The sequence below is a fragment of the Liolophura sinensis genome, chromosome 7, assembly GCF_032854445.1.
Source record: "Liolophura sinensis isolate JHLJ2023 chromosome 7, CUHK_Ljap_v2, whole genome shotgun sequence".
NCBI classification, from domain to species: Eukaryota; Metazoa; Mollusca; class Polyplacophora; order Chitonida; family Chitonidae; genus Liolophura; species Liolophura sinensis.
Genome location: NC_088301.1, coordinates 1,337,879 through 1,361,749, shown reverse-complemented (window position 1 = coordinate 1,361,749; position 23,871 = coordinate 1,337,879). Strand labels below are relative to the sequence as shown.

The 23,871-nt window shown below is 39.9% G+C and overlaps 2 protein-coding genes across 3 annotated transcripts in view; both read right to left on the bottom strand.

Annotated features, from left to right (window-relative positions):
- Positions 1-78: 78 nt before the first annotated feature.
- On the bottom strand, positions 79-22,857 carry LOC135470508 (receptor-type tyrosine-protein phosphatase kappa-like). Of its 2 annotated transcripts, none has more exons than XM_064749490.1 (22): positions 22,809-22,857; positions 21,937-22,068; positions 21,086-21,232; positions 20,741-20,870; positions 19,864-19,976; positions 19,292-19,473; positions 18,980-19,067; positions 18,475-18,551; positions 17,209-17,245; positions 16,677-16,774; positions 16,182-16,307; positions 14,982-15,130; positions 11,982-11,992; positions 11,509-11,633; positions 10,773-10,919; positions 9,372-9,471; positions 8,319-8,392; positions 7,111-7,245; positions 5,531-5,659; positions 4,588-4,745; positions 4,047-4,182; positions 79-3,510 (listed from the first exon to the last, which is right to left on the bottom strand). In XM_064749490.1, exons 5-22 carry the CDS (start codon positions 19,949-19,951, stop codon positions 3,436-3,438), a joined length of 1,935 nt encoding a protein of 644 aa, XP_064605560.1. In that variant the 5' UTR covers positions 19,952-19,976; positions 20,741-20,870; positions 21,086-21,232; positions 21,937-22,068; positions 22,809-22,857; the 3' UTR covers positions 79-3,435. The 2 variants fall into 2 exon arrangements, with proteins under 2 accessions (XP_064605560.1, XP_064605561.1); XM_064749491.1 differs by lacking the exon at positions 11,982-11,992 and adding an exon at positions 11,784-11,794.
- Positions 20,704-23,871, bottom strand: part of LOC135469735 (multiple epidermal growth factor-like domains protein 10) — a 40,284-nt gene continuing 37,116 nt past the window's right edge. The window contains exons 6-9 of the mRNA XM_064748306.1: positions 22,809-22,946; positions 21,937-22,068; positions 21,086-21,232; positions 20,704-20,870 (exon numbers count right to left, since the gene is read on the bottom strand). Of these exons, the coding sequence (XP_064604376.1) occupies positions 20,704-20,870; positions 21,086-21,232; positions 21,937-22,068; positions 22,809-22,946 (584 nt within the window). The remainder of the gene's footprint in view (positions 20,871-21,085; positions 21,233-21,936; positions 22,069-22,808; positions 22,947-23,871) is intronic.

Sequence of the window (23,871 nt, the reverse complement as noted above, 5' to 3'; positions counted from 1 at the left end):
TGCAGCCTGTGAAAGGGAAAGAGCTTCACCTTTGTGCAGACTGTGAAAGGGAAAGAGCTTCACCTTCATGCAGCCTGTGAAAAGGGAAAGAGCTTCACCTTTGTGCAGCCTGTGAAAGGGAAAGAGCTTCACCTTTGTGCAGCCTGTAAAGGGGAAAAAGCTTCACCTTTGTGCAGCTTGTGAAAGGGAAAGAGTTTTACCTTTGTGCAGCCTGTGAAATGGAAAGACCTTCACCTATGTGCAGATTGTCAAAGGGAAACAGCTTCAACTTTGTGCAGACTGTAAAGGGGAAAGAGCTTCACCTTTGTGCAGACTGTCAAAGTTAAGCATTTAATTGCATAATCCAATAATATATCTTCCAAGGTTATTTCAATCTACTTCAAATCTTGAAATCTTATTTCAAAGTCGGTAAACGGTAAAAGTGTTTGTTTTTTTTGTAATGGTAATTATTAGTTTACATCTGAGTGCATTCTTTTTTCTTTTAAAAATTCAATAAATTAGGAACAAGTAACAATATCTTTATAGACAAAAAATTTGAATATTGGAAGAAATGAGGCAAAAATGGAAAATGACCAATTGAGAAACTAAAAGACTGAATCAAGTAATCACACAAACAAAATGGAAGTTAGAATACAGAATCAAAGACGTGTAGTTTCAAAATAACACTTTCTCCTAAAATATATTCACATAAAAATACATTCAAAAAATAGCTTTTGACTAATATAAGTTAAATATCCTGCCATGTAGTAAGTACATACAGCACAACCATTGTGGATGATGCATCCTTAATGGGCATGGCAGGTGAATTCATTATTAAACATGTAATATATAAATATGCATGCATGAGTAGATATAAAGATGTTGATGCGTGCCTGTTTTCGGGTGCTCTAACATCAGGCCTTAACACAGAAACGATCTACATTCATAAAATATGTAAGTGAATATGTAGATAAAAAAGTCTGACTTTATAATGCAAAACACTTCTGCTTTTAAACATGTTGATGCGATGACTGAAAAGAAAACATGCACCAAAAATAATGTATAACTAGCTGATGAGAAGAGTGGCTCTGGCAACCATTGATACAGCATACACTGTGTAGCAAACCAGGCTATTCCAGGTCTCCTCATTCCCATTCCACATGGACAGAGATATGCCTGTAGAAGATCCTCAAAGATACTTACTAGTGCACATAAATGTATGGTCAAGTTCTTGGTTTGCCCACAGCTTCTCACAGAGCACACAGATTTCACTGTCCACATAAATGTATGGTCAAGTTCTTGGTTTGCACATAGGTTCTCACAGAGTACACAGATTTCACTGTCCACATAAATGTGTGGCCACGTTCTTGGTTTGCACATAGGTTCTCACAGAGCACACAGATTTCACTGTCCACATAAATGTGTGGTCGAGTTCTTGGTTTGCCCATAGCTTCTCACAGAGCACACAGATTTCACTGTCCACATAAATGTGTGGCCACGTTCTTGGTTTGCACATAGGTTCTCACAGAACACACAGATTTCACTGTCCACATAAATGCGTGGCCATGTTCTTGGTTTGCACATAGCTTCTCACAGAGTACACAGATTTCACTGTCCACATAAATGTGTGGCCACATTCTTGGTTTGCACATTGGTTCTCACAGAGCACACAGATTTCACTGTCCACATAAATGTCTAGCCACGTTCTTGGTTTGCACATAGGTTCTCACAGAGTACACAGATTTCACTGTCCACATAAATGTGTGGCCACATTCTTGGTTTGCACATTGGTTCTCACAGAGCACACAGATTTCACTGTCCACATAAATGTCTAGCCACGTTCTTGGTTTGCACATAGGTTCTCACAGAGCACACAGATTTCACTGTCCACATAAATGTCTAGCCACGTTCTTGGTTTGCACATAGGTTCTCACAGAGCACACAGATTTCACTGTCCACATAAATGTACTCTCTCTCAACAGTTTATGAAGGGGCACAGATTATTTATATCGTGCACAAGGATGCATCCTGAACTCTCTCTGTGCACCTACATGTACCTACACGACTATGTTCTTAGTTATTGAATCCTTGCATGTACACAAAAAATTACACATCCTCAACGTGCACATTACACATCCTCATCATGCAAATTACACATCCTCATCATGCATATTACACATCCTCATCATGTATATTACACATCCTCATCATGTATATTACACATCCTCATCATGCATATTACACATCCTCATCATGTATATTACACATCCTCATCATGTATATTACACATCCTCATCATGCATATTACACATCCTCATCATGTATATTACACATCCTCATCATGTATATTACACATCCTCATCATGTATATTACACATCCTCATCATGCATATTACACATCCTCATACATGTACTTCCACTCCAATGTGTATGAACACAAATCCTTAAAAACATCCCTGCATGTGTTGCAGGTTATTACACGTGCTGAATATGCACAGGTGTACCTGCATGATGTACATGAGTACATGTGCAAACAAAAACCAACTATACATAAAAAATAGGATCTTAAAATTTCTGTTTGGTTCAACTGTGCAGCTATTCTTGTGCAGAGTAACGTATGAATACATAAACAATGAATAAAATATGCAATCCTTGATTCCCCATACATCCATGATCACACACTAATGGGTTCTTGCAAGAGTAACTGCATAATGCAGTGGTTGTGATGGACTCATGACTACTTGCTCTCTGTTGTCAAGGAGAAAAGAGTTCTCTAATGTGCATTTAAATCAGTGTAGATGTCTAGCACCAATTAAGGGATCACAGCACATTCATTATGTATGAAGGGAGGTGACTACTGGAGACTAATGGGCAGTCTCTCATGAGCTACTCTTAAGGGGAGAGCAGCAAAATGTCCAAATGCTACCCAATTTTGTAAAACATGTACAATACACACAGTTGTGTCCCTTTGTTCTGTTTTGGTCAGCTTCTGCACATAAGACAAATTCTTTGCTCAGCATACCCAGTATATTACAAAGATCATCATGGCACTCAAGTCTACAGAAGAGCTGCTCAGATTTGAAATCTGCTTACAGACTGATGCTCAGGACCAATGGGGAGTCATTTTTGTTAGGTTCTGCAAACTTGATCTGACAACCCTAAGTGTGCAGGGCGATAAATGCATGAGGGACAGCCAGATACACATCAACTCTGCCATCTCTGACAAAAGATTTGCAGAATTATTATTGGAAGGACACCCATGCTAAAGTACATGTACATATACCCTTGTTTCCGTGAAACTGCATAGACAAGGTTCCTGCATCAGAGTTCTTGGCAAACAAGTATTCTGCATCACAGTTCTGTAGGAAAAACTTTCCTGTATAGCCAAGTTTACAGCATAAGAGATTCCAGTGAAGACAAGGGTCCTGTCTGATGCTATAGGACGGCTAGTTTTGGTCACAACTCTTCCATGTCTTCTGTACCCTCTGTTATCTGTTCTAATAATGTCTCATAACAAAACTTGTACTGGTCCTGCAAACAGAAAGACTTAAATATCAGAAATGCTATTTAAATTACACTGGGTAATACTAACTAGATGTAGCACAAGGAAAGACTTTCCTCAGTATTGTAGGGGTCAGAAAGACTGTACTCAAAAAATTACCACAGGCATCTACAGTGCATCCCTTTTTTTCCCAATTTGCCTAAAACTGCACCCAAAGAAGTGCATGTTAGAGCCAAATAGATGTCCTAAAATATTACTTTTGGTAGTGAGACATTTTCCCCGTATTATATCACCCATCCTACGTTCTTTAAAACTTTCAAGTACCATTCTGTTAAAGACAAACAGATTCTATGAATCAGACAAAATACCCTATCCTGTCAGGAATGAGGTTTTAGTAAATTTCCAGTAACTTATAAAACCATACATGTATTTACATGAATATGTAATTGCTTATCATTCATTTAAAAGAATAAGGGCAAAATGGCTCTTCATCTCTAACCATGCATCTGGCAATTGTCGGCTGACTTGTTGATGACAGCGAGCTATTACTGAGCTGACTACTCACATAGGATTTGATGAATTGTGGCCTGGCGTCTCGTATGAGCCGAACAGTGGAGAACACGTCCACTTCTCCGTCAATCTGAAGTCTCTCCAGAAGCAGATATATCGCACAAAAGACACCACTACATCTACAGCCATCCCTGCAACATGCCAATCATTAGCCACGGTTAGGATCTATAACTATTCATTGGTTCTAAAAAGTGACTGCACTTCTTTGCACTTACATGTAACTATTTCTCTCAGTCCCCTTAGCAGCTTTGTTTACAACAAGCAATGCTTCAGCAAGAAGCAGTAATCATCGTGCAAAGAATAAATACATCTCCCCCCACCCACCCCCTTCCCCCCAGGCAACTCTAACAGCTCTCTATCAAGTTTAAGTTCTGTCTGAGTATACTATGAAGTTTTATTGTGCAATTCAATAAATTGCAATAATTCCATGATAAAGAAAACAGAAAAATTTCATTAAATATGATTTTAATAAACGAAACAGGAGAGAAATAAATGAGCAGAAATCAGTATTTGTTCATTGCTAATGTCCTACTTACAAACACTGGATGATGACAGGCTGTGCCCCACACTCCTGCTGCCAACTCCCTAGTGTCTGTAAAAGGTAGAGCAGTGCCGTCCGTGACTCGGGTAGACCCTGATCCAACGCCCAGTCTGGGAAGTGAAACTGCTTCACCATTCGCTGTTTCTTGATACCCTGTTGGTAGACAAATGTGGAGTGAGGGGTAGATAAAAATGGTGTGAGGGGAAAGGCAAAGGTGGAGTGAGGAGCAAAACAAAAGTGGAGTCTGAGGCAAGACAAAAGTGGAGTCTGGGGCAAAACAAAAGTGGAGTCTGGGCCAAACAAAAGTGGAGTCTAGGGCAAGAACAAGATAAGCAGAGTCCTGGACAAGACAAAGGTGGAGTCAAGAACAAGACAAAAGTGGAGTCTGAGGCAAGGTAAAAGAGCAGTCAAGGCAAGACAAGAGAGCCGTCAAGGCAAGACAAAAGAGCAGTGAAGCCAAGACAAAAGATTAGTCAAGGCAAGACAAAAGAGCAGTGAAGGGAAGGCAAAAGAGCAGTCAAGGCCAGACAAAAGAGCAGACAAGGCCAGACAAAAGTGGAGTCCAGGGCAAAACAAATGTGGAGTCAGGGCAGGACAAAATTGGATCCACGGACAAGGCAAAAGTGGAGTCAGGGACAAGACAAAAGTAGAATCTAGCTAGACAAATTTTCACATGTATACACATGTACTATGGCAGAGAGTTTTAAGTGGAGGAAACTGGAGTACCCAGTGTTATTACCTCGACTTCTGACAAGTTACTGACAAAATTTCCCCCATGTGATGTACAGATATGCACACCATATTGTTGGAAGACAAGTGACCAAGAAATGTCAGACTGCGCAATTGGCCACACGACTGTTGTCAACCATCGCCACACACATATCCTCACCACGGCCCCACAAGAAGTGAGAACTACATGTATGTTTAAGTACATGTACCTGTAAGACGTTAAGTTTGAGCTGTCTCTCTGTGATGTTGTGGTCCAGCATTGTTGTGGAGGCCAGTTCTACAGTGAACCTCTCCATATGCACAGTCCCTATCTTCTCAGGCCAGTACACACCACAAGCCTGTAAACAACAACACTTCCTTTGTTTTACACACATAAAAAAGTGAAAAACACAAATTTTTAATTTTCACACACACATGTATATATTTTAATTATCTGTTAACATCATAAAATCATCTTGACGATACTTTACCTGGGAAATAACGCTTCCAAATTCAGGCTTTTGGCTTGCTTTATCCTGGTCTAATTACACCTTACAAAACTGTTAGATGTGGTAAATAACCTACATTTGGTGCTGACACTTTCATCATTCCAGTAGAGTACATCATCCTACCTTCTAAACAAACCCCCCACAGGTATCTAAGATCAATAGTACAACATAAGCCTGGGCCACGTTTGAGGTCATTTACTATAATCCACAATGTACAATAGGTCTACAAGTAGCACTCAGGCATACAACAACACGTAAACAGTTTGAGACTCAGGTGTACCTTATACTTGATACTGATGTCTCCAAGCAGCACAATGGTACTACAGGTTGACTAATGTACCTTATCTTTAATATTGACGCCTCACAGCAGCATCATGGTAGAAACAGGTTAACTGGTGTACCTTGTCTTTGATACTGATGACTCCCAGCAGCACAATGGTACTACAGGTGAACTGGCATACCTTATCTTTGATATCAATGTCTCCCAGCAGCACAATGGTACCACAGGTTGACTGATCTACCTTATCTTTGATATTGACACCTCACAGCAGCACAATGGTACTTCAGGTTGACTGACGTACTTCATCTTTGATATCAATGTCTCCCAGCAGCACAATGGTACTACAGGTTGACTAATATATCTTATCTTTAATATTGACGCCTCACAGCAGCACAATGGTACCACAGGTTAACTGATGTACCTTATATCTGATATCAATGTCTCCCAGCAGCACAATGGTACTACAGGTTAACTGATGTACCTTATCTTTGATACTGACAACTCCCAGCAGCACAATGGTACCACAGGTTAACTGATGTACCTTATATCTGATATCAATGTCTCCCAGCAGCACAATGGTACTACAGGTTAACTGATGTACCTTATCTTTGATACTGACAACTCCCAGCAGCACAATGGTACCACAGGTTGACTGATCTACCTTATCTTTAATATTGACGCCTCACTGCAGCATCATGTTACTACAGGTTAACTGATGTACCTTATCTTTGATATTGACGACTCCCAACAGCACAATGGTACTACAGGTTAACTGATGTACCTTATCTTTGATACTGACAACTCCCAACAGCACAATGGTACTACAGGTTAACTGATGTACCTTATCTTTGAGATCGATGTCTTCCAACAGCACGATGGTACCACCGGTTAACTGACGTACCTTATCTTTGATATTGATGTCTCCCAGCAACACTATGGTACCACTGGTTAACTGATGTATCTTATCTTTAACATTGACGCCTCACAGCAGCACAATGGTACTACAGGTTAACTGACGTACCTTATCTTTAACATTGATGTCTCCAAGCAGCACAATGGTACTACAGGTGTGGTCATAAACCAGGCGCCAGAAATCCATCACGATGAATGGTAATGGCACCTCTGTGATGAAAAATACTGTGTTCTGTCGGTAACTCTGTAATGACAGGTACACAAAATAATATTACAGTTGTGAAATCTCATAGTTTTCCTCAACACCAGTTGTCACCATATTTATATCAAAACTTTCGGCAATTGATAAAACCATGTCTATAAACACTATGAAGATGAATTTCTATCGAACTCCAAGCAGCCAAGTTTGGTCTTTGGAGTCTGTGCTATGCACGTACATGTGTAGGCTTATTTACTCTTAGCCTCACCACTACTATTTGTTTATTTATTTGATTGGTGTTTTACGCTGTATTCAAGAATATTTCACTTATGCAACGGCGGCCAGCATTATGGTGGGAGGAAACCGGGCAGAGCCGCAGGGGAAACCCATAACCATCAGCAGGTTGCTGCCAGATCTTCCCACTTATGGCCGGAGAGGAAGCCAGCATGAGCTGGACTTGAACTCACAGCGACCGCATTGGTGAGAGGCTCCTGGGCCATTACGCTGCGCTAGCGTGCTAACCGACTGAGCCACGGAGGCCCCCACCACTGACTGAGCCACGGAGGCCCCCACACTGACTGAGCCACAGAGGCCCCCACCACTACTAGTGTTGGTTACAATCATCTTGAGATATTTTTGATACAGAGAGTGAATTGGTGTATATGGTGTTCTAATAACCAAAGGTTTAGACAGAGTTTTAGTGGTTTCCGACCACACCTCCTGCCTCAACACTGTGACCCTAGTGACCTTGACATTGTTCAATACTTCTGTACAAAATTTGCTAGTGGTGGCAGTGATGAAAGCGAATGTAGAGAGCGATGCATGAGGTGTATGGAGTATGTATTGTGTACTACTCACCAATATTTTACAGCATGAGGAGTTTTTAGTTAGATCTTTGTGTAATACTCATCAATATTTTACAGCATGAGGAGTTTTTGGTTAGATCTTTGTGTAATACTCACCAATATATTACAGCATGAGGAGTTTTTAGTTAGATCTTTGTATAATACTCACCAATATTTTACAGCATGAGGAGTTTTTGGTTAGATCTTTGTGTAATACTCACCAATATTTTACAGCATGAGGAGTTTTTGGTTAGATCTTTGTGTAATACTCACGGGTATTTTCACAGCGTTGATGTAATCTGTGCTGCCAGCATGGTGGGTGGATAAAAATGGACGATGCTGGTCTCCTGAAACCAGAGAATATCATCCATGCATTATCAACATAAATTGTAAATAAACAAGTATGAAATACAAATTTAGAACATACTGTACATGTATTTTACCTAAAATGTCCCCGCCCCCCAAATTGCATTAAAAGCTCAATTAAATGTCACAGTATCAGATTTGCTGCCAAAACTCAGGTATCATCCTACCATCCCAGCAGCCTACAAAACACCTACATTTATCTACTTACAAAAAACAGGTACAAAACTTCATCAAGGACGCAATTTTAGGTCATTTACAATGTTACCCATTAGTAATGATCTCATGCTAACTGAACAAGCATATAGTATTTTCTATTTGTCAAACTGATTTGTGCATTTCCATAATTTCCATAGTTATGGCAAAATTGGAAAAAAGTATTGAATTTGAAAAAGTAGGTGTTAAATCGCAGGGGAAACCTCTGCATCACTGTGCGTGACATATTTGCCACAAAGAGTCATCAGATGTCAGCTGGATTTGAACATATGACCACATCAGGATGATCATGTTACGTGATCATTTATTTGTAGGATGAGCAACTAACCCTGAAACACGGCTGGCTGAGATTTGTTTTATATCTACATGGGATGAGAGGCCTTGCTGGAAGAGCCATCTAATGGGATTAGAGGCCTTGCTGGAAGAGCCATCTAATGGGATTAGAGTCCTTGCTGGAAGAGCCATCTAATGGGATTAGAGGCCTTGCTGGAAGAGCCATCTAATGGGGTTTTCCTCACAGGAGGTCCCATTGGCTTGGCTCACTACTTTCAGTGAAGACCACTGTCGAGCACTTTACCAGGTGGGTGAGAGGTGGAGCGCCACCCCTCAAGTTTTACTCAGTTCCCTCCACCCACCACATATGCTGAGGCCCGTTATACAAGAGAAATATTCTTGAGAGCACTGCAACACAGCACAAAAATTATAAATAAGTATGCGAGATCATGGCTTTAGTCAGGGTTGTTTTACCTGCAAGGATGTCCTTATGTCTGTTCTTGACCACATTCTCAGGGATTAATGCAGAGCGGATTTCAGACTCCTTCAGCACTGGCTTCACGGATTCCAGTAGCTGCGAAATACAGGAAGCACACATATACATATCAATGTTGTGTTCTTTAATAATTTGTTCTACTACTGAGGACATTACTAAGTCTTGAATGGTAAAATTACACTTCTGGCAGCCATTAAATTGCCCAGACCAAACGTCAACTGTCTACCACTCGTAGCACGCTTGGAAGCCTCTACTGGAGGGATCACGACAATCTCTCCACTGGACTAAGCGGAGGAGACGTGCTGAGACGTACGACTATTGTTAAAAGGTGTGAATCTATTTGCGACCACTGACATATCCTGGCAACGTGATCCCTTACTTGTAAACATGTGCACTAGCTGTGAAATGTGGAAGCATCTTGCAATATACTATGTATGTAATAAGCCATACCTCAAACTGTCAAACTCTTCCAGAAGGTTGTTCATACCTGACAGGTGTCAATAGAATATGACAAGCTGTATGATGACTACCACCCCAATAATAAGACATACCTCAAACTGTCAAACTCTTCCAGAAGGTTGTTCATACCTGACAGGTGTCAATAGAATATGACAAGCTGTATGATGACTACCACCCCAATAATAAGACATACCTCAAACTGTCAAACTCTTCCAGAAGGTTGTTCATACCTGACAGGTGTCAATAGAATATGACAAGCTGTATGATGACTACCACCCCAATAATAAGACATACCTCAAACTGTCAAACTCTTCCAGAAGGTTGTTCATACCTGACAGGTGTCAATAGAATATGACAAGCTGTATGATGACTACCACCCCAATAATAAGACATACCTCAAACTGTCAAACTCTTCCAGAAGGTTGTTCATACCTGACAGGTGTCAATAGAATATGACAAGCTGTATGATGACTACCACCCCAATAATAAGACATACCTCAAACTGTCAAACTCTTCCAGAAGGTTGTTCATACCTGACAGGTGTCAATAGAATATGACAGGTGTCAATAGAATATGACAAGTTGTATGATGACTACCACCCCAATAATAAGACATACCTCAAACTGTCAAACTCTTCCAGAAGGTTGTTCATACCTGACAGGTGTCAATAGAATATGACAAGCTGTATGATGACTACCACCCCAATAATAAGACATACCTCAAACTGTCAAACTCTTCCAGAAGGTTGTTCATACCTGACAGGTGTCAATAGAATATGACAAGCTGTATGATGACTACCATCCCAGTAATACGACATACCTCAAACTGTCAAACTCTTCCTGAAGGTTGTTCAAACCTGACAGGTGTCAATAGAATATGACAAGCTGTATGATGACTACCACCCCAATAACAAGACATACCTCAAACTCTTCCTGAAGTTTGCTCATCCCAGATTCGTCATCCTCTACCAATTCTTGAAATTTCTTTTTGAACTCTGTCTGTGATATACTTGTGTCCTCGAACCAGATCGCCTCAAGCAATGCTTCATACAAGAAGACATACTGCTCCTAAAACACGCCACAATATAATGATACAAAATCTGTATTATCAGATTTATTACCCATTCATAACATCTCATTTACATGAGAGAAAAAAACGTGGAAAAATGGAAAAAACCACAACCTACAATTAGTTCACACTTGAGCACACCTTCACACAAACAATTTTTTTTTTTTCATCACATTTGCATATAGTATTTTAACTACAATAACGTAATTTTATTTTTATAAGATTTACATCCCCAATGTCTGTCGCATCTTTTTCTGGTGTATATTATAAAAGTTCTTCAGAGGATTATGTGAAATATGCCCAGATAAATTTACCAACATTTTTTCTACTAGACTTAGGAATTTTTTTATTGTAATAAGAACAAAATATTTCAAAATCTCACAGTGAGAATGCCTAATACTGGAGAATATACAATTTATTCCATATTGTACACCCCATGTAAAATATGTTAATATGCACGTTCATATACATTATACTATGTAGCACAAAACCTTTAAGCCGAGAAATAATTTGACAGATTGTAAACAGAAACTAACAAACAAAAACAAGTTTACATGGTCTACACTCATACTTGACGGCTCTACTTACCAAGGATGGAATGAGGTTAGCACGTTGTTGTCGCAGCCTGACCACAGTGTTGTAGACATCTACGCGTTTTTCTCTGGCAGCTTGCTGTATTAGAATATCCAGAGCAATGTAACAGCCAGATCTACCTATCCCTGCACTGTAACACAAAAAAACACAGATGTAACAGCCAGGTCTACCTATCCCTGCACTGTAACACAAAAACACAGATGTAACAGCCAGATCTACCTATCCCTGCACTGTAACACACAAAACACAGATGTAATAGCCTGATCTACCAATCCCCGCACTGTAACACACAGAACATAGATGTAACAGCCTGATCTACCTATCCCTGCCCTGTAACATAGAACACAGATGTAATAGCCGGGTCTACCTATCCCTGCACTGTAACACACAGAACATAGATGTAACAGCCAGATTTACCAATCCCCGCACTGTAACACACAGAACATAGATGTAACAGCCAGATCTACCAATCCCTGCACTGTAACACAAAAACACAGATGTAACAGCCAGATCTACCAATCCCTGCACTGTAACACAAAACACAGATGTAACAGCCAGATTTACCTATCCCTGCACTGTAACACAAAAACACAGATGTAACAGCCAGATTTACCAATCCCCGCACTGTAACACACAGAACATAGATGTAACAGCCAGGTCTATCTATCCCTGCACTGTAACACAAAACACAGATGTAACAGCCAGATTTACCAATCCCTGCACTGTAACACAAAAACACAGATGTAACAGCCAGATTTACCAATCCCTGCACTGTAACACAAAACACAGATGTAACAGCCAGATTTACCAATCCCTGCACTGTAACACAAAACACAGATGTAACAGCCAGATTTACCTATCCCTGCACTGTAACACAAAAACACAGATGTAACAGCCAGATTTACCTATCCCTGCAATGTAACATAAAAACACAGATATGTAACACACAGAACACAGATGTAACAGCCAGGTCTACCTATCCCTTCACTGTCACACACAGAACACAGATGTAACAGTCAGGTCTACCTATCCCTGCACTGTAACACAAAACACAGATGTAACAGCCAGGTCTACCTATCCCTGCACTGTAATACAAAACACAGATGTAACAGCCACGTCTACCTATCCTTGCACTGTAACACACAAAACACAGATGTAACAGCCAGGTCTACCCATTCCTGCACTGTAACACAAAAACACAGATGTAACAGCCAGATTTACCTATCCCTGCACTGTAACACAAAGACACAGATGTAACAGCCAGATTTACCTATCCCTGCACTGTAACACAAAAACACAGATGTAACAGCCAGATTTACCTATCCCTGCACTGTAACACACAAAACACAGATGTAACAGCCAGATCTACCTATCCCTGCACTGCAACACAGAACACAGATGTAACAGCCAGATCTACCTATCCCCACACTGTAACACACAGAACACAGATGTAACAGCCAGGTCTACCTATCCCTGCATTGTAACACACAAAACACAGATGTAACAGCCAGGTCTACGTATCCCTGCATTGTAACACACAAAACACAGATGTAACAGCCTGATCTACCTATCCCTGCACTGTAACACACAAAACACAGATGTAACAGCCAGATGTACCCATCACTACACTGTAACACAAAGAACACAGATGTGACAGCCTGATCTACCTATCCCTGCACTGTAACACAAAACACAGATGTAACAGCCAGGTCTACCTATCCCTGCACTGTAACACACAAAACATAGATATAACAGCCAGATGCACCCATCACTACACTGTAACACACTGAACACAGATGTGACAGCCTGATCTACCTATCCCTGCACTGTAACACACAAAACACAGAAGTGACAGGCAGATGTACCCATCACTACACTGTAACATAAAGAACACAGATGTGACAGCCTGATCTACCTATCCCTGCACTGTAACACAAAACACAGATGTAACAGCCTGATCTACCTATCCCTGCACTGTAACACACAAAACATAGAAGTGACAGGCAGATGTACCCATCACTACACTGTAACACACAAAACACAGATGTAACAGCCAGATGTACCCATCACTACACTGTAACACACTGAACACAGATGTGACAGCCTGATCTACCTATCCCTGCACTGTAACACACAAAACACAGAAGTGACAGGCAGATGTACCCATCACTACACTGTAACACAGAACACAGATGTAACAGCCAGATCTACCTATCCCTGCACTGTAACACACAAAACATAGAAGTGACAGGCAGATGTACCCATCACTACACTGTAACACACAGAACACAGATGTAACAGCCAGATCTACCTATCCCTGCACTGTAACACAATACACAGATGTAACAGCCTGATCCACCTATCCCTGTACTGCAACACACAAAACACAGATGTAACAGCCAGATCTACCTATCCCTGCACTGTAACACACAGAACACAGATGTAACACCCAGATCTACCTATCCCTGCACTGTAACACAAAACACAGATGTAACAGCCAGATCTACCTATCCCTGCACTGTAACACAAAAACACAGATGTAACAGCCAGATATATCCATCCCTGCACTGTAACACACAGAACACAGATGTGACAGCCTGATCTACCTATCCCTGCACTGTAACACAGGACACAGATGTAACAGCCAGATCTACCTATCCCTGCACTGTAACATACAAAACACAGATGTAACAGCCAGATCTATCCATCCCTGCACTGTAACACATAGGCCACAGATATAACAGCCAGACAGACACATTCCTGCACTGTAACATACAAAACACAGATGTTACAGCCAGATCTACCTATCCTTGCACTGCAACACAAAACACAGATGTAATAGCCAATCTACCCCATTACTGCACTGAAACACACAGAACACAGATGTTGCTGGCTTCTACCCGTACATGGGAAGGTCTGACAGCAACCTGCGGATGGTCGCGGATTTCCCCAGTTTCCTCCCACCATAATGCTGGACAACATCATACAAATGAAATATTCTTGAGCACATATATAATAATCATAATATTCTTTAGCAAAACTTTTTCAGAGGCACGGAAAACTCTCAGAATCAGGCCAAGTCATGGGCGTAAGTTAAGGTAATTTATCATATTTTTGAACATTAGCTGTGGTGTGTTCCCTTGTAATCACAGAATGGATGTCGTCAAGAGCAAGAAACAATCCTGTTTCACCATTTTTCTGGAGGATTAAACGCTGGGGGGATTAGCTGATGTTACAAGACGTGCATGTACACTCATAGTAGGAGACTCTTCCTAGCTGAGCCAGCCAGTGAATGACATACACCTAAAGTCAGCAACTTGCACTCATCTACAGTGGAAAAATGCCACTCACTTAGAGTGAGCAGATGGCACTCACCTACACTGAGCAAACTGTACTCTCCTACAGTGAGCAAATACCACTTACAGTGAGAAAATGGCACTTACCTACAGTGAGCAAATGGCACTCACCTACAGTGGACGACCGTGGGACCTGAACACAAGGTGGAGGCAGAAACGATTTTCTTCCTGAACAGCAGAACAGCCAATGGGTGACGAGGGACGCCGTGATCCGGCCAGGAAGTAAAGTGGAAGTGTTTTATTGTTCTAGTCTCTTCCGTCTGGAATAAAACATCAGTCACTGAGATCAATGCCAAGAATACATGTTAAAATGTGTAATTACATGATGACAATTCCTTGTCATAATTACACCATGACAATTCCTCGTCATAAATACATCATGACAATTCCTTGTCATAATTACACGATAACAATTCCTCGACATAATTACACCATGACAATTCCTTGTCATAATTACATCATGACAATTCCTTGTCATAATTACACCATGACAATTCCTCGTCATAATTACACCATGACAATTCCTCGTCATAATTACACGATGACAATTCCTCGTCATAATTACACCATGACAATTCCTCGTCATAATTACACCATGACAATTCCTTGTCATAATTACACCATGACAATTCCTTGTCATAATTACACCATGACAATTCCTTGTCATAATTACACCTTGACAATTCCTTGTCATAATTACACCTTGACAATTCCTTGTCATAATTACACCATGACAATTCCTTGTCATAATTACACCATGACAATTCCTTGTCATAATTACACCATGACAATTCCTTGTCATAATTACACCATGACAATTCCTTGTCATAATTACATCATGACAATTCCTTGTCATAATTACATCATGACAATTCCTTGTCATAATTACACCATGACAATTCCTTGTCATACTGATCAAACTGCCATTTAGAAATTGTTGATGAATCAAGTCAAAGGCATAATATGGATTCTAACTTCCTGATTTATTCAACCCAACATCTCAGATCAGACACTATCACACTTCTTATTCGTGAGAAAGGTGCTGTGAAATGCTGCATGAGAAAGGTCACTCTAAATACATCAAGAAGTTGCAAACCATACAGACTTGAAAATGAGAACAAAGATGTCAACAATGTACAACCATCACTGTCACTGAAAAGTTGGTGCTTACACCAGAATGGAACAAAAAAAGGACATGACAAGCACAGTAGTTATTCAACACTGCATTCATTTAAATGGCAACAAAGGCTAATGGCCACTCAAGTGAAAGTTTAGTTCTTGACCTTGTTCACTAAACTCTGGCAAACTCACCACAGCATTATAAACGAGGAAGGTCCTTAGAGTAAAGTCTGCTAACTCTACAGAACTCTCCAGCTGGACTATGAAGGAGCCAAATGACCGCGTGTCAAAGTCAGACCAGTACTGCTCACTTTTCACCTGAAATATGGACGAGATCCCAATATAAACACCACTAAACACCACAGAACTGAAGAGGGCAAAGGTCAGAACAGAAGATACAAGGCTGAATATAAAAGGACAAGGTTTTAATAAGACAGAAGAAAGGGCAATAACATTAAATCTCAGCATAAAGTCTCTGTGAAAACTAATAATATTCAACATTAATATTTAAACTGTCTATCTGACCCAACTCATATTACACAAAATTAATATTAAATTTTCACTAGTTTATAAAGAATGAAATTTTGAAACATTTAAAAAAATAAAAGGTATTTTTCGCAAATCTACAAAGCTGACCCCCCATGCTGGTATCCAGTCTGGACTACCTGGCACACTGTACACACTTACCTTTCCAGCCTCCACCAGTTTGGTGATCATCACAATTTTACCAACGTCCTCCTGCCAGATCATCCGCCAGAAGTCAAAGCTTGTTGTCTTCACAGGAGCTAGAGACAAACATCACCAAAACAGCAGGCAGTCAAAGAACAGCCATAATCACATGTTTGGTTCTTATATTTTAAAAGGTACAAAATGCCTTCTTAGTTTTTTTCTTGGAGCATAAAAATGACTTTATTTTATTTATTTATTCGATTGGTGTTTTACACCTATCTCAAGAATATTTTACCTAAATATGACAGCGGCCAGCACTATGGTGAAAGGAAACTGGGCAGAGCTGGTACCTCCCTAGACGTATGTATGTAATCCATAATGCTGGCTGCTGTCGTATAGGTGAAATATTCTTGATTAAGGTGTAAAATACCAATCAGTCATTTAATTCAAATCAAATAGTTTGTTATACTTTGTGTTTTAAAAAATGACCATTTGAAATTTGTTCCTTCCATGAAAATCTGTCCGCTGAAGTGTTGAAAAAATGACTTACCTTGAGCAACAATGTAGGCTCTGCCTTTCTTGTATCCCTGAAAATGGTGAAAAGAAAAGGCATTAACACATGTTTAGCACTCTTCTTCTCACACTGTTACAAACGGTTTTCAGCTTGTTGCACATGCAACGGGTTTATATACAAACAAAACTTTGTTATTAAAGTGAACGTCTAAATAATGAATAACAACATGTCAGTTGAATGACAGATAATAAAATATTATTAATACTGGGGCCTCCGTGGCTCAGTCGGTTAAAGCGCTAGCGCAGCGTAATGACCCAGGAGTCTCTCACCAATGCGGTCGCTGTGAGTTCAAGTCCAGCTCATGCTGGCTTCCTCTCCGGCCGTATGTGAGAAGGTCTGTCAGCAACCTGCGGATGGTCGTGGGTTTCCGCCGGGCTCTGCCCGGTTTCCACCCACCATAATGCTGGCCGCCGTCGTATAAGTGAAATATTCTTGAGTACGGCGTAAAACACAAATCAAAAAAAAAAAAAAAAAAAAAAATTATTAATACTAATTTGAACATCATTCCTGTCAGTCTGATTTATTAGTGAAGACACATCAGTTTTATTTATTTATCTGATTGGTGTTTTATGCCATAATCAAAAATATTTCACTTATACAACTAAGGCCAGCATAATGGTGGGTGGAAACCGGGCAGAGCCCAGGCGAAACCCACAACCATCCTCAGGTTGCTGGCAGACCTTTCCACGTATGGCTTGAGAGGAAGCCAGCATGAGCTGGACTTCAACTCACAGCGACCACATTGGTGAGAGGCTCACGGGTCACACACCAGCTTTATAGCTCATACATCTGGCTGGTATTATGTTATGGTTGACTTCTGTCCCAAACTCAATTCTCTAAAACACTTCCTGACTGGACATCGCATTAATCAAGATTTACAGGTAATAATACACAGAAGTCCCATAATTCCTCAAGCTTTTCACATTTGAAAGAGCAACTGTCAGTGCAAATTATGCACATTTTTAATTTCATTTTGGTGACAAAACAACATCAGTTGGACTGGGCAATTTCAGATGTGCAAAAACTTTATCGAGTGTTCATAGAATATGAAATAAATAAACACCTTGCAAACATGCAAAAAGGTAAAGAATTACAGTAGCATATTTTAAAGTGATTATGGAATTCAGAACAATTTCTGTTTGATGACACGTCAGTTGTACCCAGTCAAAAAATTGCTTAAAATCATGAGAAGTCTGAAGTATGGCACAGGACGTCTTAGGAATGAATGGTCTTCATACTTACATCTACATAGGAAGCATTGATGTACTGGTAGAGAGGGTCTCCATCAGGTGTATCCAAAATCACACGGTTATAGTCATCTGAAATACAGGTGAAGAAAAAAGTGTTCTTTCATTTATTTTTTATGCCGTACTCAGGAAAATTTGACTTATAAACCCATAAAGCATGTAGCATCAACACAATCAAATATTAAATACACCATACTTCAATTAACAGATCTCCCTTAATAATACTTGTTTGATATTTTCTTTAAGTGTTTTTGAACAGACAGACTGGACTATTAGTCTAAAAACAAAGGCTTAAATTATAATAAAATTAAAATTAATTGTTTGTGTCTCATCAACAAGAGCATGCCAATCTTCATTATGCTTACTGCCATGCTTGCCATGTACATGTAGATTTATTATGGGACCACTTAAAATGAATAATAAATAATATTATACAGCTGTCGTAACAACCTGCCTGACTTCATTAGGATAAAGTCTTACACCTGTGTGGGAATGCTTACAAGGTACAATGGTTTGGAATCTGTTTTTTGGACGATTGAAAGGGAGAGTGCCCATGTCTGCATAAGTCATCATTCCTACAGGTAACATCTGTAACAAGAAACAAGTATCGCTGAAATGCTATACATCTGAATGTATTTTGGAGGGACATCTACTTATCTTATTAAATGAGAAAAATAATCAACAGAGATAAACTGTAAATCACATTTTACACAATTAACTAAAAAATCTGAGCCTCAGAAGAGAAATTTCTTTAATAAAAACAGAAAAGTACTTTCAAATTTTACACAACGTTAATGAAAGTTAATAATTACATCAAACTCTGGTTCAAACCCGAACTCAGCATTATTTTTGCTCTCAATGAAGTCCTTTAGCTCGCCCACAGGTATAGGTGATATGGTAATGAGAGAGGAGGCACTGATCTGGGTGGGGCTTGTGGCTCCTCCCAACAACTGTAAAGGCGGGACTTTTGAAGGGGTCATGTTATGATTGCCATCTGGAAACACATATGTATTAATGATTGACAAAACATCAAAGATACCCAATAATATTAAGATTAAAATTTACACTTTACAATTCAAGCGAGGCATGCAAAGTAAAAGCTTTGAGCAAGCAAAAATTTATATGTTCTCAACAAATCTTTCATCCAAAGACTATTTTTGTCTGTGTTCAGAGAATGGTTTATAATTCATAATGTTATTATTCTCTTAAATTTTTTTGTCCAGACCATTTTCAATTTTACACTGGGTAGTAGGATCATGGAGAGACCAAACTGAAATCAGGGGGACTGTGGAAATTTTCCAGTTTTTCTTCCACTCATCTCATTTTAATTACTTGGTGTAAAAATTAAATAAACATGTACAATAGCTTTATGTGAGAGGCTTACCTGGGGAGCGTTCAGTTGGCTCCCCTGACAATCCAGGGTTCTCCCGCCCATTAATAAGGTCACCATTAAGACGAGTAATAGGTAGCATCTCATCTCGGGGTTTGGCATTCTTCCTAAAAATCAACGAAAAAAAGAGCGATGTTGGGGATCACAGATGCTTACAAATATTAGTATATGCAAATACATTTATTTCTTTACATTGTATTTGATTGGTGTACAAGCATATAATGTGAGGAAACCAGGCAGAGCCTAGGGGAAACCCATGACCATCCACACTTTGCTGCCAGTCTTGGACTCACAGCGACCGCACTGGCTTCTGGGTCATTGTGCCTTGCTGGCATGATAACCACCTCAGCCATGGAGGCCCCTATGGAAATCCAATTCTGGCAGGTGCTGCTGCTACCTTTCTTGGTAATGTTTTTTCTATAGGTTAGAGCTCAGAAGTTCCAGCCTGGTCCAGTCCCGATTTGGCAATAATACCAAACTGACCAGTTGTGGTTACACAACTGATCACTATCACAGATCAGGTAAAAACTGCACATATTTTGCTTGGTCACACCGGTTGGTTTGTTGAGCCCTTTCTACTTTTAAACTCATTTAATATTATAACATTTCTTACACAATCCAGTAAAGTAGACAATAGGGCACCTTGGAATTAAAAATAATCGTTTTTTTTTTTTGGGGGGGGGGGGGGGAGATCTCTAAGGAGGCAGAGGGAGGTTTCTTAAAATCTATAATAATCATTTGATATATGTAGAGGACAAATTAGCTGCACAACAAAAGTATGCAGGTGTACAGACAGACGCACAGAAAGGGACCACAGAAATAGTCCTCACCTTCCTAGACAGACGAGTGTAAAAAATGAGGTGTTACTAACCGCTTGTAGTAGAGTAGCAGTAGGAGTCCTACGGCCAGGATGACAATGGCTGCTATCACACACCCAACAATAACTCCTGTCTTATTACCACCATTAGTATTACTGCTGCCACCAGGCAAAGGCTCTTCCGCTGAAATTCACAAACAATCATTCAACACTGCAACTTTGGTGAAAACAGTTTTGTAATAAATGTGACATGTTATTCATTCAGCATCATGCATCATAATGTGTGTTTTAAAGGTGATTACTGAGAAAATGATATCCTAAATATTGCATTATCTGAGGAGTCCAGAGCATCTATGTTGTACTTTTAAGCAAAATGTGATTTAAAGGGAGATAACTCACGTCCATCTCTGATATCACAGTTGCTGCCCACCCAACCACGCTGACACCCTTCTGGACACTCGCCAGTGTCTGGTTTACACACTGTACCAGGTACACAGTTTCCACACCGGGACTGACAGTTCTTCCCATACTGCCCGGCTGGACAGGCTGGACATAAATGAGAGGCATCAGTTTATTCATTTCACAGTATAACAAACACAAACTATACTTGCAGGGGTGACAACTTCGTCCATCTTTGAGATCACTGACTTAGCCAGTTTGTCCTTTTTTCCAAGACAAAAAATACTGTAAACAAACTTCTTTTCTTCAGGTTTATACCTTACATCATTTTATAATCCAACAACAGTAAGAGCATTGAACTGACACATTACCTACACACGGAATTACTGTACTTCTTCAACATTTTCAAATGTTTGCAAGGTGCTCATTCAAGCAAATTCTGGGGGTATTATTCTGTGTAGACTGATTAAAACTGAAACAACCTGACCAAACCACTTTTAAAATCAAATTTAAAAAGTGTAAAAAATTGAACTGGAAGTTGCTCTCTGTTTAGAATGATGAAGAATTGAAACAACCCAACTAAACCACTGTAGTTTTGTCTCCAAAATCAAATTTAAAAAGTGTAAAAAATTGGACTGAAAGTTGCTCTTTCATGTTCCACAAGTCTGAGGTATTAGGATACATGGTGTTCTTGTCTTCAGCTGACATCAACATCACGAAATACTGGCATGACATCCCTGAAATACAGCTGAGGTGGCAGCAAGCCATTACCATCTATCCATAACATCAACCCCCTTCATACATGTAGTCTGAAGGCCAGGAACCCTCTGTGCATTTTAATGATAGCTTACCCACATTACAGAGTTCTGTCTTCCAACCTGGTTCACAACCATTCTCACAAATGCCTGTGTTAAACTTGATGTCACACGGTTCACTGTTGATGCACTGCCCACACCTTTCAACACAGGTGCCTCCAGGGCAGGCTGAAAAAGCAAAGCACCAGTACGTAAAGCTGACTTTAAACACACCTACGGGTTTCTGAGTAGGCATCATGCTAGACAAGAATAATCACTAGATTTTTGATATGTGATTTGATTTATTGTAATTTAACACCAAAAATACTCTGTTTCAGTATTAATATTTCACTTTAATACTGTAGACAACAGTTGTCAGCTTAAAAAATGGGTGGCTGAAACCAACACTGCAGAGACTTATAAAACCACTGCACTTGGGCGAGTAACTGATGTGAATCACAGATCCGCATACTGACCTTCCACAAGGTGCTCAATGCTCACGTCATACAGGCAAATGATCGTCAATACAGTTTATATCCGACCACAGAAGCAGTCCTTAGTCTTAAAGTTTGTACTGCCCAGATGTTAAATCTAGCTTGTAATTGGTTCTATATGACAGCAGATCAATGAACAGCAGAATAACGAGGAGGTATTGTGTCAATTACATCCACCCACTGTGCAGATGGGCACCGTCACCATGAAAACAGGTCACATGACAGTCACGTTGCTAAGTATCTGCTCATACTTGGCGCCAGTTGTAGTCGACATACAGGCACCAAAACTGAGTCTGATCAGACACCCCCAGCTGCTCACGATTACAAGGTTTTGTCAAACTTTGTGATATACGTGTCACTTATACATATACATGTAGGCCGAGCTGGGCCCAGTTGCTTACCATCGCAAGTCAACCTAGGCCCAGATTGACTTACTTGTATTACAGAACTGAGTTTTCCTGCCATCTACACATCCATCAAGACACCGTCCATCCACAGAGTCACATGTCGTGTTGGCACGACAACCACCACACATGGAAAGACACTGATAGCCAAAGCTTCTCCCGGGGCATCCTAGGAATACAGCAAACATGTCAAGTGAACTCACAAAGCAGACATCTCTGAAAAGTATCTTTATGAATAGTGTTATATTCTTGTATGTGACGTCTAAGAGTATGTCTGTAGCATAAGTCTTGGCAAACTGGGGCCACTTTCGCAAAACTTTGTAGGTCAGATTTCTCATATCTTCCTTTGTAAATGACCTTACCTGGGTTATAGGTAAGGCAATGTGATTTCTAGAAAAAGTTATGAACACTTACCGTTCAGATGAAGAAATGCAAAGTTTTGTGAAAGTAGATCCTAGGCTCTGAGACCTTAATACCAGTGTTCATAATTTTCCCATACAAATCATAATCTCACAGCACAGCTGGTTACACACAAAAATTAAACCGAAATATCCCAAAGGGCTCTGCCCGGTTTCTTCCCACCATAATACTGGCTGCTGTTGTAGAAGTGAAATATTATACGATCTGCATAAATTATATCCTGAACAGTAAAACTAAGAACAAAAAAAAAAAAGGGGGGAAAAAATGAGAAGAAATGTACTGGATTTGAACTCTAGACTGCCAGGCATCATTTACAATGGACTTGGGACTGAAGTCAAGCATAGAGATTAGGCAAATTTGATCTTTTGCTGACAGCTAAGAACAAAAGACAGAAATACATTGTTACAAAGTTGATGCCTGAGGCCAAAAGACAGAAAGAATATGCTGTTGCAAAGTTGATGCCTGTTGATGGAGTCTTGCATATAACTCACATGATGAATTTTGGAGAAAAAGTCAATGATTTCTGAAAAGTTTTTTGGCAATTACATGCGAACCACAACTCAAATGTAAAAATTCTTTGAAATTAAAATCCCGGGGTCAAGGTATTCTCAGAAAGTTTTTAGAGTTCACCTATTCTTTGGGCTAATTTGACTGGTCAGTTTTGGCCAAATTAG